This window comes from Rhineura floridana, chromosome 1 (assembly GCF_030035675.1).
Source record: "Rhineura floridana isolate rRhiFlo1 chromosome 1, rRhiFlo1.hap2, whole genome shotgun sequence".
NCBI lineage: Eukaryota > Metazoa > Chordata > Lepidosauria > Squamata > Rhineuridae > Rhineura > Rhineura floridana.
Genome location: NC_084480.1, coordinates 42,896,327 through 42,914,344, shown reverse-complemented (window position 1 = coordinate 42,914,344; position 18,018 = coordinate 42,896,327). Strand labels below are relative to the sequence as shown.

At 40.9% G+C, this 18,018-nt stretch overlaps 1 protein-coding gene across 1 annotated transcript in view; it reads left to right on the top strand.

Annotated features, from left to right (window-relative positions):
* Positions 1–18,018, top strand: part of LOC133376456 (interleukin-6 receptor subunit beta-like) — a 32,580-nt gene that overhangs the window by 4,131 nt on the left and 10,431 nt on the right. The window contains exons 3-8 of the mRNA XM_061608610.1: positions 3,419–3,558; positions 5,673–5,755; positions 6,587–6,797; positions 7,217–7,372; positions 9,532–9,651; positions 13,339–13,491. Coding sequence (XP_061464594.1) covers positions 3,419–3,558; positions 5,673–5,755; positions 6,587–6,797; positions 7,217–7,372; positions 9,532–9,651; positions 13,339–13,491 — 863 coding nt within the window. The remainder of the gene's footprint in view (positions 1–3,418; positions 3,559–5,672; positions 5,756–6,586; positions 6,798–7,216; positions 7,373–9,531; positions 9,652–13,338; positions 13,492–18,018) is intronic.

Sequence of the window (18,018 nt, the reverse complement as noted above, 5' to 3'; positions counted from 1 at the left end):
GAATCTGCCTTATACCAAGTCAGATTGTTGGTCCATCTAGCTCAGTATTGTCTAAACTGACTGGCAGCAGCTGTCCAAGATTGCAGACAGGGTTTTTTCCCATCTTTGCCATGACATGCCAGGGATGAACACGGGACCTTCTGCATTCAAAGCAGATGCTCTATCACTGAGCTACAACCCTTCCACCATTTCTGCTGACTGGAGCTGATGGGAGTTGGAGTCCAACAAATTGAAGGTTGCAGGTTCTCCAACCTAATCTGGAGTTAGTTAGGAAGCTGATTGGGTGGCCACACACACAAGTTGCTATATCTTCCTCTCTAATGATCCTGCCCAAGAATTTTATTCTACCAAAACCGTTCTCTGAGATAGATGGCAGATGAGTACCAGAAATAAAGCCTTTGTGGTTGTGACACCTAGAATTTGGAACCACTACCTAACAGAGGTTGCCATAAGTCATAATCAACTTGAAGGCATATAACAACAACAAATGTAAGAGAGGAATGCCTGTCCCCATTGCTGCTTGGTTTTAGGTGAACAGTTAAGACAATTCTATTCTAGGATACTATTTTTTAAGAAGGATGTGACTGCTGCCACTTTTAGATGTCATAATTTCCATCCTTAACTGTCATTTGGCTGTTCCTTTTATTGCAATTTATTGTAGTGGGCTTGGAGCATATACTCAATTTTCTTCCTGGTTTTGAAGAACAATGGGAGTGTCCAGGCTATACTCAACCTCAAGTGGCTGAATCGGAAAATGTCCTACAAGAAGTTCAAAATGGGGACCTTGAAGTCTATATCAGAGGCTATAAATCGAGAGGACTGGATGGCATCTATAGACGTTTCTGAGGCCTATCTCCATATCCCAATTCGCCGACGACACAGGAAATATCTTCACGTCTGTTAACGCCAATCAACATTATCAGTAAAAGGCACTGCCCTTTGGTCTGACCTCAGCTCCAAGAGTGTTCACCAAGGTACTAGTAGCTCTGGTGGCTCATCTGAGGACCTTAGGGGTGATACTTCACCCTTACCTCGATGACATCTTGGTCAGGGCTCCTTCCAGAGGTCATTGTGCCAGGGATGTACAGACAACGTTGGATTGTCTTACCGACCATGGTTTCGTGGTTAACTACAAGAAAAGTACCCTGGAACCCACTCAGATCATCATTCATCTAGGGGTTCAGATAAACTCAGCCCTTTTCAACATGAAGCTCACTCAGGAGTGAGTAGACAAGATTTGAGACCTCACAGCAAAAGTGATTGCTTCAGAGTCAGTAGACTTGATGGATTTAGCCAAGTTGCAGGGAATGCTAGTTTCCTGCAAGGAGTTGGTGAACTGGGCCTGGTTTCATTCTCGTCCCTTGATGCAGGTGCTATTGCCTTTCCAGCATCAGATAGCAGAGTCACGCAGGCTGAGGATTCCCATCAGACCAAGTCTGCATGTGGAGTTGGGATGATGTTTGGTCCCTCAGAGGCTGCTGATGGGGATAAGCCTAGCATCACCAATGAGGAAGATTCTGACCACAGATGCCAGTCTCTACGGGTGGGGGGCACATCTGGATACTCATGTGACACAGGGAATATGGAAGGACAGCAAAAGGTGACATGGTATCAACTGGTTGGAGATATGGGCCGTGTGTCTGGCACTCCAGGAGTTCACATCACAGGTCTCAGGGGCATTTTGGTGAGAACCGACAACACTGTTATCAAGGCATACATCAATCATAAAGGAGGAACAAGATCGTCCACGGTGGCAAAGGAGGCTGGGAGGTTGTTGAGTTGGGTGGAAACTCATCTCCTGTCCCTGAGGGCAGGACACGTGGTGGGAGTCCAGAATGTAACTGCAGATTGTCCGAACAGGACCTCCCTTTCAGATACGAAGTGGCGTCTTCATCCTCAAACCTTCCAACAAATCATCAAGATCTTCGGAGTTCCACAGGTGGATCTTTTTGTGACGTATCAGAATGCTCAGCTCCACAGGTTTTTCTCCCGTTTCCACCACTCAGAAGCCCACTGGATGCATTGGTGATGGACTGGCCAGCAGCTCCTCTACACCTTTCCTCCCATCCCTCTTATTTTACAGACGGTCAGAAGCATCAAGTATCTGAAAGCCGAGGTGATTCTTGTAGCTCCATGCTGGCCGAGGAGGGCATGATTTCCAAAGTTACTACACCTCTCAGTACAGAACCCATGGTGCATTCCATTCTGACCAGACCTCTTGAGCCACGGCCCAGTTTTCCGCCCTTGCCCAGAGATCTTCTGACTAACAGCGTAGAGGCTGAGCGGCAATGGTTAGCGGAATTGGAGTTTTCCGGCTCAGTTCTGAATACCCTACTGGCATCATGAAAGGCATCAACTCATAAAACTTATGGCTCTACCTGGAAGGCTTATATAGACTGGTGCTGAGCCCAGGGGCAAGAACCAGGTTCTAGACAGATTGCGGATGTCCTGGGCTTCCTGCTGGGATGGATAAGGGGCTTAGTACAAATACCCTTAAGCACCAGGCATCGGCTATTGGTAGCATTCTGAGCTGTAGGGGTGATCCCTTTGTCATAGTATCCCTTACATTGGCAGTTCCTTAAGGGGTGGGATTACAGAATCCCCAAGTCATCCATTGGCTCCCCACATGGAACTTAAATTGAGTACTATCAGCCCTTATGGCTCCACCTTTTGAACCCCTGACCACATGTGAGATAAAGCTCTTGACTCTTAAAACAGCATTTCTGGTGGCTATTACATCAGCTCGAAGGGTATCAGAGTTAGGGGCCCTGTCCTCAGACCCAGAACTTTGCATATTTCATCAGGACAAGGTGCTCCTGAGGCCAGACCCATCATTTATTCCTAAAATAAATTCAGTTTTTCACAGAGCTCAGGAGGTGATCCTTCCCTCATTTTACCCCGATCCGTCTTTCTCTAACGTATGGGCCTGGCACACTCTGAATGTGTGTAAGGTGCTCAAATTTTACCTGGAGAGGACCACTAGCTTTAGGAAATCAGAGGTGATATTCATTTCCTTTGGCGGGGTAACGATGGGCAGGAAAGTTTCCCCCTCATCCATCTCACAGTGGCTTAAGGAGGCCATTATCCAGGCCTATCAGGCTTTGGGCAACCCTCCACCACGAGGGCTCATGGCCTGCTCCTTGCGAGGGGCATCTACCTCTGTGGCTGCTAAAGGAGGCTTCCCAGTCATAGAAATCTGTAGGGTGGCCACATGGGCATCACTGCATACCTTTGCCAAGCATTACAAAATTGACTCCTGGGCCTCAGCAGATGCCACATTTGGGAGGAGGGTTATGCAAGGGGTGGTCCAGGCATGACCTTCCCTCAGCCGGAATCCCACCCAGGAGGTTATTACTTTGGATTTTGTTATTTGTAGAAACCTATGGCTTTTATACTTTTTTTTTTTTTTGCATTTTAGGGAAATGTCCTTCACCTTCCAGCATAAGAGTTTATCAGTTATTCCACAAGTTAATAATTATGTGGGACTCACCAAGAGATATACTGCAATACGAATTGCAATACAGGGAAGCAGTGGAAGCAGCCGTACCCTGGATATCGGTAGGTAAATGCAAAAGAGGTGTATTGGAAAGTTTCTTGTGGGCATCTGGTTTGGTCACTGTAAGAACAGAACACTGGGTTAAATAGGCCTTTCATGTGCAGAAAAATCATAGAATAGTAGAGTTGGAAGAGGCCTATAAGGCCATCAAGTCCAGTTGAGCTCAATGCAGGAATCCCAATCAAAGCATTCCTGACAGATGGCTGTCCAGATGCCTCTTGAATGCCTCCAGTGTCGGAGAGCCCACTACTTCTCTAGGTAATTGATTGCATTGTCGTATGGCTCTGATGTCCAGTCGAAATCTGGCTTCCTGCAACTTGAGCCCATTATTCTGAGTCCTGCACTCTGGGCCGTTCGAGAAGAGATCCCGGCCCTCCTCTATGTGACAACGTTTCACGTACTTGAAGAGTGCTATCATATCTCCCCTCAGTCTTCTCTTCTCCAGGCTAAACATGCCCAGTTCTTTCAATCTCTCCTCATAGGGCTTTGTTTCCAGTCCCCTGATCATCCTTGTTGCCCTCCTCTGAACCTGTTCCAGTTTGTCTGCATCCTTCTTGAAGTGCGGAGACCAGAACTGGACGCAGTATTCAAGATGAGGCCTAACCACTGCTGAATAGAGCGGAACTAATACTTCACGTGATTTAGAAACTATATTTCTGTTAATGTAGCCTAATATAGCATTTGCCTTTTTTGCAGCCACATCACACTGTTGGCTCATATTCAGCTTGTGATCAACAACAATTCCAAGATCCTTCTCACATGTCGTACTGCTGAGCCAAGTATCCACCATCTTATAACTGTGCATTTGGTTTCTTTTTCCTAAGTGTAGAACTTTGCATCTATCCCTGTTGAATTTCATTCTGTTGTTTTCAGCCCAATGCTCCCGCCTATCAAGGTCCCTTTGAATTTTGTTTCTGTGTTCCACAGTATTAGCTATGCCCCCCAATTTTGTATCATCTGCAAATCTGATAAGCATGCTCTGTACCTCCTCATCCAAGTTGTTAATAAAAATGTTGAAGAGCACTGGGCCCAGGACCGAGCCTTGTGGTACTCCACTCATTACTTCTGCCCAGTTTGAGAAGGAACCACTGATAATCACTCTTTGAGTACGATTTTGGAGCCAACTGTGGATCCACCTGATAGTTGTTCCATCTAGCCCACATTTAGCTAATTTGCTAATCAGAATACCATGGGGCACTTTGTCAAAAGTTTTACTGAAGTTGAGATATATTATGTCCACAGCATTCCCACAGTCTACAAGGGAGGTTACCCGATCAAAAAATGAGATAAGATTAGTATGGCAGGATTTGTTCTTCATAAATCCATGTTGGCTCCTAGTAATCACTGAATTGTTTTCAAGGTGCTTACAGATTGACTGCTTTATAATCTGCTCCAGAGTTTTTCCGGGAATTAATGTTAGGCTGACTGGTCTGTAGTTCCCTGGTTCCTCCTTTTTGCCCTTTTTGAAGATAGGGACAACATAATCTTAGCACTGTTTTCCCTGTGAGTTTCCACTGCGTTTTCAGTGTTGCCAAATCTAAATTTTGCAGTTGCTTTCTTACTTTTCCTTAGCTTTCCTACTGCTTATGTTCCAGTAGAATTTCTTCTACATACCTTCTTCAGTATCTTTCCACTATTGAAGCTGTCTAACTGCAGCTTCATGCCTAGATGCAGACTTGTTCAGACTGGATTTCATGGTCCTCGATATCTGATTCCTATCCTGTTGACACTGCATTGTTTAAAGCTGATTGTTATTTTAATTAAGGCACCTGGCCTTTGAGAAGAAGTGCAACAGATAATCTCTTTTGCTATGGGAATTATTAATCATACTTATTTGCAGGTTCCTATAGAGAGCGGGGCCTTTAATGCAACTATCTCCAGCGTAAATATATTATCATCATATGTTGCTCGCCTGAGATGCATGCCCGATGGTAAAAGTTGTTCTGTTTGTGTTTGGATTGAAGAAATTATGATCCCACACAGTAAATGTCATTCATATTTATTGATCTGACAACAAATATGGATGTAATTCAACTTTTTGCTTAATTTGAAAATGAAATGCTGATCATTAATATGCTTCTGAGCTGAAATTTGCCATGCTGTTGTTGTTTACTAGAACTTACTGAAAAGCCAGCAATTCTGGAAAATGCACCTAAAAAGATCTCACAAGGAAAAATAAGTATCTTTCTTAAATGGAAGGTAATGTACACTTTTATATTGTACAGTTATATGATTGTATTATATTTTTTATCCTACTCTTCTTCATTGGCATTCAAGCTACCCCCCTCCTTATATCCTTACAACAACCCTATCAGGTAGAATAGAATAAGGGATGGAAAATGGCCCAAAGGCACCCATTGAACTTAATGGCTCAGCAGATATTTTAATCAAGGCTTCTCCATTCAACATTTTGTCCACTGTATCACAATGTGTCTTACTTGGACATCTGAAAATTACTTCAAATTTGTGAAATTGATGTAACTGAATAAACAGCTACTCTGTTCTATGGCTGCGTGAATGACAAGGCCCAGGTCTGATGGAATTATCTCAGTCCAACAAATTATCATGTGCCTTATCTCAGTACTTCCTGGATTATTTGATCACAGTTTCCTGTGAGGTCTGAATTAGAAACTAGTTTGAGCAATAGAAACCAAAATAGCTCAAACCACGGTTTCCTAGTTTGGACATCTGGGAAAATGTGGTTTAACAAACCAGGGTATATTGAGTTAAAGCTGAGAGAGAGGGATGCTAGGTTGACCAACAAATCTCATAACATCTGAACCAGGGCAAAGTAAGATTCAGTAATAATGAAGGTTATGATGTGAAGTTTGCAAAACAGACAAGAAAATATATACAGAGATAATTGATATTGGAATCCATTAAAACAAAATTATGATTAATTATATTCATTGAAAATGTATCTTTATATAATTTACTTTGAGTTGCAGCTTTAACTATGTCTACAATATGTTATGTCATTTTATTTCTGGTGCTTAATAACTGTTTAATGTTCACATTTGTTTACATTAGACATCACAAAGCAGAAATACCATTGGTTACTATATAAACATTGAGAGAATACCCCGCTATTGCCCCTATGTACTGACATATCTGAATGTAACAGAGAATTGGGTGCATCTGAATCTCTCCATGGCTTATTATAGAATCAAAATCTCTGCCTACAATGAAGCAGGAGAATCCCCTCCACTAACATACCTGGTTCCAGATTTCACTACAACAGGTACAGAAATAATATTATTCTGTCAAAGGCATTAATGAAAAAAATGAAGAATTAAAACTTGCCCCTCTTGTTTTGAGGTTTAAGGCTGCATAAGTTGATTGTCATTGATGTGCTTGTTTGCATATTTCTGTCTGATTTTGTATCCCTATGAACTGACTGATGGCATAATGCAAGACAGAGTTCAGTCTGCTTAAGCCCATTTGAATCAGCAGGCTAAGTGCACTTATTTGTGTGCTGATTGTAGACATCATGTGATGCTGAGACCATAAGATGGAATAGTGTTTGCATGCCAGTGAAATCAATAGCATTCACTTCCATGTACATATATTGGGATGCCCATCCAAGAATTTTCTTTTTAAAAACAAAACAAAAAAAACCTTTCTGTTATTTTTAAAAAATATTTCCCTTTTCCCTTACAGATTTACCTGGCCAGATCAATGTCTCAAATCAGCAGAATTATACTGTTATCAGCTGGAATCTAAAATACAAATCACATTGCATTGTGATTGACTGGGGCACTGGATTAGAAGACATGACAATTCGTGTTTCATCTTGGAGAAACAAGACACAACTAAGTATTTAATCAACTTCTGTAAATTTGACAAAACAGGTTTTTTATTTATATTTTTGGTTTTAGACACTTAAGTGATAAAAATAATCAGTTAACTACTTCATTTGGGTGCTCCTGATCGTGTTCAACAATTGATGACCCAGGATAAGAATGTTAGAGGGGCCTTTTTGGACCAGACCAAAGGCCCATATAGTCCAGCATTCTGTTCTCATAGAAGCCATGTGAAGCCCGCAAACAGGACAGAGCACAATAGCATTCTCCAACTTTTATTTCCCAGCAACTACTATTGAGAGACATGGTACATTCAATACTTACATAGATACCATGACTAGTAGCCACTGGCAGCCTTATCTTCTAATCCCCCTTTAATGCTGCCCAAGTTAATGGCCATCGCTATATCTTGTGGTAACAAATTCCATAGTTTTAACTATGCACTTTGTAAAGCACTAACTCCTTTTGTCTGTCCTATATCAACAACCATTCAGCTTCACTGGATAATCTAGATTCTAGTAATAGGAGAGAGAGAAACTTCTCCTTATCCACTTCCTCAACACCATGCATGATACAGATGGAAACATACATGCCCATCTGCATAAAAAGACATCTTTAGCTAGTTTAGTGGGGCCTGGATGAGCACTGTGATGGAATTACACATTCACAGTTAGTGTCTGTGTTTGTACCAGCAGTACACTGGGGTCACAATCTAACACAGAGTTACGTGTGGCTAAGCCCAATGAAATCGAGCATCAGCTGTGGCCTTGGAAACCTGTTTCCACATGTGGATTTCCTTTCCTGGACTATTTATCTTTTGATCAGCCTATCTCAGAGCTGCTAGCTATTTTTCTGGCCAACAAGATCTGGGCATGATTATAGCACAACCACATTCATGCCAAGCATTGTCAAATGTAGCTGTCAAGCAAACCCAAACACCCTATGTAAGATTTCAGGTTTTGTCTTTAAAAAGGGGTATGCAGGGGAAATGTTTCAAATATATGCAGGTATAGAAACAAATTTAAATCAGGATGGGACAATAGGTATAATCCACCAAGTGCAATTCCTGTGCATTTTTTGTTTCTGGGGAGCTTGCACTGAAATCCTGTACAATACTAGATGAAATATCTGGAGAAGATGCATTGCACCCATGCAGTAGCAATGGCAAAACCAAAAGCTCAAAGCCCAAGGAGTCAACCAAAGGCATCCAGTGAACAAGGAAAAATTCTTTACCATCCTTTCCCTAAAAGCACTCTCCATCTCTCTTGCTCTGTCCTTGCACAGTCCTATTTTCCTTTTCTCCTGCATCAGCCCAGCAACTACCAACAAATTCCAGTTTCAGAAAAAGTACCATTAATAAGAAAAAGAGCAGCAGTTACATCAAACTCACACAGTGTGCCTGTTCATTTGGCAATTTTCTGTGTTAGCAAGCCAAGGGGGAAAGGGTTACACATTTTATACTGAGACACATCAGAACAACAATATGGACGAGAAGACACTCTTTGCCCATAGCCACCTAGTGCCGTAAACTTTCCTTACCGTTCTGTCACAGGCTAAATAGCTTTTTCTCATCTTCCTGAAAATTTGTTCTTGCAAAGCCCAAGAAAAACTCCTTAGCTTGTCACAAAGACCATCAGCTTCTAATTCAAGAACATTTCACTGGACTCGTTCTGCATATTGATAGGGATCACACAGGTGATTCCAGCAAACAGATCAATTGGGATTAGTTATAATGTACATTGGAAGGCATCTGAGCTGAGGTTGCCATCAATTATTCATCACCTATTTTCCTTGACCTTCTTTTATTACATGCTCATTCTCTTCAAGTTGCTTTTTTAAACGCTTCCGGAACAGGAAAAAAAATCCATACTTGAACCATCAGGAGTAAAGTCATTTTCTTCTCCACATCAACTCAACCTTGTAGATGTAGCAAATCTAGCATATTTTGAGAAGCAAGGCCATGTGTTATATAATCAACTTCTCATTTAAACAACAGAACACACATATTGTCAATAGGTGGGCTGGAATCCATGTCTATTCAATAAATTCATTTGCAGAATCTTATTAGACTTCTGAGCTTCAGATGGACACACAGCAGATTGATACCTATTTAATTTGTTTATGAATTATACTGTACATTTGCAAGTGTTAATATCTGTATCTACTATCTAGATGGCCTCCAACCATATAGGCTATACAAAGTAACATTGCATGCATTTGACTGTGAGTGTGAGGATTTTGTGAAGCATGAATGGACGTTAGCCAGGACTTACTTCTATGCAGTTGAAGGAGGTATGTCTTACAGCGCGCATATATATATATTTCTTTTTTTTCTTCCAACTTATCACTTTTAACAAATGCCAGTAACGGTCGTGTTGCACTGAGAAGGCAACAATCTAAAACAGAGGTAGCCAACATGGTGCCCTCCAGATGTTGTGACAACTTCCATCATCCCAGACCATTGGCCACGCTTGCTGGGGCTGATGGGACTTGAAGTCCAAAACAGTTGGAGGGTGCCACATTGGTTACCCGTGATTTATTTTATTTATTTATTTATTTCGATTTCTATACCGCCCACAGCCAAAAGGCTCTCAGGGCGGTGCACAACACAGAATAAAATACAATAGAATTACAAAGGTCAGTAGAAAGCATACATATTAAACAGTAAAACAGCCTGGTATAAATTGAAAGCTAAAAAATAAATTAAGTTAAAATGCCTGGGAGAATAAAAAGGTTTTAACCTGGCGCCGAAAAGATAAAAGTGTAGGCGCCAGGCATACCTCATCGGGGAGACTGTTCCATAATTCGGGGGCCATTACTGAAAAGGCCCTGGATCTCGTTACAACCCTCCGAGCCTCTCTGTGGGTCGGGACTCGGAGGAGGGCCTTTGATGTTGAACGTAGTGAGCGGGTAGGTTCATATCGGGAGAGGCGTTCAGCTAGGTATTGTGGTCCCGCGCCGTGTAAGGCTTTATAAGTCAAAACTAGCACTTTGAATTTAGCCCGGAAACAAATAGGTAGCCAGTGCAAACGAGCCAGGACAGGTGTTATATGTGCGGACCGCCTGGTCCTCATCAACAGTCTAGCAGCTGCGTTTTGCACTAGCTGTAGTTTCCGAACTGTCTTCAAAGGCAGCCCCACGTAGAGCGCATTGCAGTAATCCAAGCTAGAGGTTACCAGAGCACGCACGACTGAAGTGAGGTCATCGCTTTCCAGATAGGGCGTAGCTGGGCTACCAAACGAAGGTGGTAGAATGCATTCCGTGCCACCGGGGCCACCTGAGCCTCGAGAGATAGGAATGGATCGAAAAGAACCCCCAAGCTACGAACCTGTTCCTTCAGGGGCAGTGTAACCCCATCCAGAACAGGTTGAACATGTCATGCCCAGTCTTCCATACTATGATTAGTTTGAGGCGTTTGATGAAGTTAGTACAGGAGAGCTGACTAGATTTAATTATTTATTTAATTATGATGTTGATATCTCACCTCTTCTCCAATTAGATCAAAGTGGCATATACGATTCTGTCCCTTCCCCATTTTATCCTCAGAACAACCATGTGAAGGTAGTTTAGGCTGAGAGACAGTGACTGGCCCACTGTCACTCAGTGAGCTTCATGGCTGAGTGGCTTGAACCCTGGTCTCCCAGGTCCAATGCAGCACATAGCATCTGTGACATATAACTTAGACTGTGCAAATAACAATTTGTTCTGGAGTTAAAGGTGTATTCTGTTGCTTGGCAAAAGGTAAGCCCTTCTTGTTACACCATTTGCCACTTATAACAATCCTATTAACATGAAATGTTACCTCTAGCTGTTACGTCTAAATATTACATAGGGCTGTGTGGGCATAGATGCCTCTGTCATGGACTGAATGGCCACAGTGAAGTTATTCTTATGTTCCACTTAAATAATTGGGAGAAATTTGTGGCAATTAATTTGAGGCCTATTGACTTTGATGGGAATTAAGTGTGAGTAGTCTTCTCTGGGCTGGGAACAATGGCTTTAGAATACCGAGTGGGCAAGTTATTCTCCCACTGTATCCTCCTTAGCCCAATTTCATACAATACTTCTGTATTGGTTCTATCGATGATGACTGCAGCTGCAATAGGCCAATATGATGAATCAATGAATGCTTTTTAAAATTATTTTAAAAGACAGTGAGTTAACATATACTCGGGATGAGCAGATTTCTTTTGTTTTCACTCTGTTCTTTTTCAAATATCCTGGTATTCCTTCAGTTCTGCTCCACTGGAATTCTGTCAGGAAGTTTTGAATGTTGGTAATGGATTTAGCATATGTGTTCTCACAGTGAACCAGTTTTGACATCAGAATAAAGCACAGTTTATCATTACTGGAGTGAGCTGCAAACTCATGAACTCCCTCCCCTCTTCCAGCATGGGTGAGAGTGGAAAGTTTGCTTCCATTTCTGATTAATCTGCAGCTTAGTGTCATCTGAACCAAACTGTTGACATACAGGTATATTTCTCCATATAATTTGAGTCAGGAGAGACTAGGCATGATCTGGACCATTGTCTAGGTGCAGTGGTGGATCAGATGAAGGCCAATAAACTGAGCTTCAACCCTGGGAAGATAGAGGCACTGTGGGTGAATTATTGCTGTGTCTGGAAGATTGGCCACTTGCCTGTTCTGAATAGGGTTGCACTTCCTCTGAAAAGAGGAATGGTGACTACAGCTGTTCTTGGACTGGTATAGTCCTCTGGCCACTGTGCATTGGTGACCTTAAAACTCAATTATTGCAATGTGTTATATGTGGGGCTACTGCTGGATCTGGTGCAGAGGCTCCACTGGTACAATTACAACCTGGCTGTTGATGGGGACCAAATATCGCCAGCACATAACTCCAATGCTTAAAAGCTTGTGCTGGCTGCCCATATGTTACCAGGCCAGGTTCAAGTTCTTCTATTAATTTACAAGGCCCTTTACAACTTGAATCCAGGATCCCTTAATGACTGTCTCATTAATTTTTTTGAAAAGAACAAAAAAATGGGGTATCCATGTGCAAGTGGAATGGTCTTCCACTCACACAGTGGGACTTTACCTTCCTCTCCATACCCTTGCAGCCCATCAGAATCTTCTCCAAATGATTGAGGGACTCTCCAAAGCAGATTTGGGTGCATGGGAGTAGGAGAGTAAGGGGAAGTCCCATTGTGCAAGTAGAAATCCACTCACATAACAGTGGATTCCACCTATTCCTCTTTTTGAAACTGCAAAATTCTTCAACTCCATATTTTTTTTGAAAAAGGAAAACAATTTCAAGACCCTTTGTTTTAAATTTATTGCAAAATTCCAGTAGAATATTTCAGTGGGTTCTGACATTTTGAGTGCTTTAGGAAACATATCCAGTAAGGTGGAACTTCAAAATCTTGAGCAGAATCCAACGGAGACAGATTAATTTGGGATGTTTATGGAATCTAAGTGTGCCCAATGAAAGATGTTAATTGTATCAACATCAGTGTTGCATTGCTAAAGGACAAACCATTTTCCATATTTTGTTGCTTATGAAAAGCAATAGAAAGTCATTTCTTCTGCTATGGATGAAGAATAAACTGCAAAAGCAAACAGAGTAGCTCTTTTTTACAAGGGGCAAGTTTGCGCAACATCTAGTCTTATTGCAGGAGATTCCAAGAAACCAGCCCCCTCCCTCCTTCTCTCTCTCTCTCTCTCTCTCTCTCTCTCTCTCTCTCTCTCTCTCTCTCTCTCTCACACACACACACACACACACACACACACACACACACACACACACACACACACACACACACACACACACACACACACCTTTTGTCCAGATGAGTAGGTGAACTATGCAAATGAGATAGACAAAAACTGAAGACAAACTAATTTTCTCCTTGGCTACCAATAAGTGGGGAAGTCTAAAAGGACAGCAAATACATAAAACTAGCCAACAGAAGTGCATTTAGGGAGAGGGAAAAAAAACTGAGCTGGATTTTCTTCTTTAAGTTCCCCAAATAGGTCCAACTAATGTAACCATTGCAGTTGTGACAAAGCATTCAGCTGTTGTGAAATGGAATGAGATACCTGCAGAAGAGCGCTTAGGATTCCTTCAGGGTTATAGAATTTGCTACACGGATATCCTGAAAAATCTCTCTGTGGGTAGGTCACTTTATTGGCTGGATATTATCCCTGAAAGGTTTGTCATCTAGTTCTGGGAGCCGTGACCCCAATGGGGGCTGCAAAGTAACCCAGAGGGGCTGCAAACAGTAAGTAAATGAATTATTTATTAATTTTTTTTAAAAAAGTCTTCATTCCCTGGACACTGTCTGCCCTCCACTGCTGCTGCAGATGACACCTTCCCCTTTACTCCAAACAAGAGGGGAGGACTTTTGCTGAAGCGACAGAGCATCTTTCAGGCGCACTAAAGGCAGGCATCTGCCTATAAAACACAGATGCCAAAGGAGGCTGAGGGTGGAGCTACCAGCAAGAAAAGGGGATTACTATCACCGACTTCCGTCTCCTCACACTGCCCCTGCTGACAACACCCTTACTCAGAACAAGAGGAGAGAGCTTTTTGTGAAGCACAAAGAAGCAAGGCTGCAAGGAAAAGCTGCTCTCCCCGATCCTTCCTGCCAGCCAGCCTGTCTGCCTTTCTTGGCTCCTGATTCACTGCCATCTCCTTTTCAAAATTATTCTTATTTGCGAGGCGGCCCAGATCTTGCTTTCGGCCCAGACGGAACCAAGGAGCAGTGAGGAAGCTCTGGACTTGCTTGCCCCCCATCTCTGAGGCTAAGTGTGTGTGCCAGTGTCCCCCCCTTCTTCCACTTACACTCTGCTCCCCCTTCTTTTTCTCCAAAATGCTGTAGCAGTTGAGGGCTTCCCCCCTCCCATGTGCCCAAACACCTGCACACCTGCAGATGCTTGCAAGAGGGGCAGGTATGTTTGTGTGTGTGTGCATGTGTTGATCTGTCTTCTGGTCCACTCTCGTTCCCCAAGTATAAGCTAACCAAGCGACTTCCCAGGAGGATCCCTACGCCTGTGCAGCCTCTGAGACGGGCTCCCGTCTTGGATGAAACTTTTCCAGTTTAAATTCAGTCAGAAGGCTCTTTTCTGACTGGGAATAATTTCTTCCGGTTAAAGAAGAAACGTGAGATTTCCTACATAGCTTTGTTTTGATTGTTGGAGTCTGGAATTCGTCAGAATTGTCTGTCTTCCAGCAGCTCAGACAGAGCGAGGATTTTTATGCTAGCTCAGCTGGATAAGTGACCCGTTTTTTTTTATACGGATTAACAGGCAAACATCCTCCTGTCTACATTCATCATTTTCTTATCTATACAGCTAAAGAGATTTGTCAAAGTAACAGCAATTGAGATAACCTAGGTGAGGTAAGACTTTCCTTTTTTTATTCACGGAACTAAGGGGGAAGAAAATATAAATAGCTTATCTTTTTTTTTATTGCAAAAAGCTGACATGGAAAATGGCATTCTAAAGATTACAACGGGCGAGAGATTTCTGATGGGAGGAGATAAGAAATCTTTTTGATCTATGGCTGAGATTATTTTTTCTGATCTACTCTTTTTTTGACGAATCTGCTCATTCTCTCTGCTACTAGCTATTTCGACGCTGTGAACTAAAGCTGTTCTTACACTTTCAGGCAGATAAGAGATAAGGGCTGTCTAGCGTGTGACGTAAGTTTGTTGGAAAAATTAACTCCTTTGTAACTGGTTAAAGAAATAAGCTGCTCTTTGTTTGGGACATTGAAAATTGAAGGAGTTTTGTTCCTTTGGCTTTAAGAATGACAATTAAGAAGACCATGGATGTACAAGAAGGGACTTTATCTCTAGACATGTTTCAGAAAATAATGAATGGGATTAACTCAATAAAACAAGAACTGAGAAATAATAGACAAGCGTGGAGAATTGAATTTTACGAAATGAGACAGGAGCTGAAAGAAACTCAGGATTCTATGAGAAAGGAGAATAAAGATAGATCTGGAAAACAAAAAAAAGATGAAAGAGAAATTAAAGGCAAGGTTCAAACTATGGAGATTGGCTTAATTATGGACATGAAAAAAGATTTGGATTTCCTGGCTGTGATGGATCCTGGAGACAAATATTACAGTTTGGAATTCAGCGCTGTCCCTGAAGGAATTGAAGAGATTGGAGATAAAGATATTATCGGTTCAAAAAAATTCTTGGACTGGAAGGATCTGATGGAACTTGAAATGGAGAAAGTTAACAGAATTAATCCCTGTCTTGTGTCAATGGAAAAACCTTCAAGAGATGTACTAGTGTATCACGTGGAAAAGAGGAACAGAGATGCGGTTTTGCAACAATACTTCAGTGATACGTTTGGATTTGATGGCAAGAAAATGTCTGTGATGGAGGAAATTCCTATCAGACTTTTATTATATGACTATGATAGCAAGATTTTTGGGTGCGTAAAGATGGAAGATGGAAGATGGACCCAATATGGATAATGACAGAAGAGCGATTTAAAATCACTGGACTTAGTAGATTTGATGAGTTGGATTAATTGGCATGTTTATTTAGAAAAAAAAAATGATTGACATATCTCAAGGATTGGAAACTTCTCTTTGACTTTTTGTGGAAGATTAAAATGATATGATGTTAATGAGATTTGAAACCAACTAAGATAACTGTTGGAGGAAGGTGATTTTATAATCTATTAAGAGATAGGTCTGTTACATATTATAGATTTATAGTTGAATTATAGTGTTTTGAAATTACTGGATTTAGTAGATTTGATGAGCTGGATTAATTGGCATGTTTATTTAGAAAAAAAATTGATTGATATATATCTCAAGGATTGGAAACTTCTCTTTGACTTTTTGTGGAATATTAAAATGATATGATGTTAATGAGATTTGAAACCAACTAAGATAACCGCTGGAGGAAGGTGATTTTATAATCTATTAAGAGATAGGTTTGTTATATATTATAGATTTATAGCTGAACTATGACAAATCGGAAGTCAATATTTTTATATATATGTATTTTTTTTGTATTGTATTAGTTATTGATTTGTGTTGTTTTCTTTTTGTATTATTTTGGTTTTGAAAATTAGAATAAAAATTAATTGAAAAAAAAAAAAAAGTATAAGCTAACCAAGCCATCCATTCTGATAATCGTACCAAGGCCTAAAAGCACTAACCCCTCTACTCAAACTATCCACCTTTTTGTCTTCACAATCTAGCTTCCCCAACACTACCATATTGGTGCTGCAGCTCAGACAGAGCGAGGATTTTTATGCTAGCTCAGCTGGATAAGTGACCCGTTTTTTTTTATACGGATTAACAGGCAAACATCCTCCTGTCTACATTCATCATTTTCTTATCTATACAGCTAAAGAGATTTGTCAAAGTAACAGCAATTGAGATAACCTAGGTGAGGTAAGACTTTCCTTTTTTTATTCACGGAACTAAGGGGGAAGAAAATATAAATAGCTTATCTTTTTTTTATTGCAAAAAGCTGACATGGAAAATGGCATTCTAAAGATTACAACGGGCGAGAGATTTCTGATGGGAGGAGATAAGAAATCTTTTTGATCTATGGCTGAGATTATTTTTTCTGATCTACTCTTTTTTTGACGAATCTGCTCATTCTCTCTGCTACTAGCTATTTCGACGCTGTGAACTAAAGCTGTTCTTACACTTTCAGGCAGATAAGAGATAAGGGCTGTCTAGCGTGTGACGTAAGTTTGTTGGAAAAATTAACTCCTTTGTAACTGGTTAAAGAAATAAGCTGCTCTTTGTTTGGGACATTGAAAATTGAAGGAGTTTTGTTCCTTTGGCTTTAAGAATGACAATTAAGAAGACCATGGATGTACAAGAAGGGACTTTATCTCTAGACATGTTTCAGAAAATAATGAATGGGATTAACTCAATAAAACAAGAACTGAGAAATAATAGACAAGCGTGGAGAATTGAATTTTACGAAATGAGACAGGAGCTGAAAGAAACTCAGGATTCTATGAGAAAGGAGAATAAAGATAGATCTGGAAAACAAAAAAAAGATGAAAGAGAAATTAAAGGCAAGGTTCAAACTATGGAGATTGGCTTAATTATGGACATGAAAAAAGATTTGGATTTCCTGGCTGTGATGGATCCTGGAGACAAATATTACAGTTTGGAATTCAGCGCTGTCCCTGAAGGAATTGAAGAGATTGGAGATAAAGATATTATCGGTTCAAAAAAATTCTTGGACTGGAAGGATCTGATGGAACTTGAAATGGAGAAAGTTAACAGAATTAATCCCTGTCTTGTGTCAATGGAAAAACCTTCAAGAGATGTACTAGTGTATCACGTGGAAAAGAGGAACAGAGATGCGGTTTTGCAACAATACTTCAGTGATACGTTTGGATTTGATGGCAAGAAAATGTCTGTGATGGAGGAAATTCCTATCAGACTTTTATTATATGACTATGATAGCAAGATTTTTGGGTGCGTAAAGATGGAAGATGGAAGATGGACCCAATATGGATAATGACAGAAGAGCGATTTAAAATCACTGGACTTAGTAGATTTGATGAGTTGGATTAATTGGCATGTTTATTTAGAAAAAAAAAATGATTGACATATCTCAAGGATTGGAAACTTCTCTTTGACTTTTTGTGGAAGATTAAAATGATATGATGTTAATGAGATTTGAAACCAACTAAGATAAC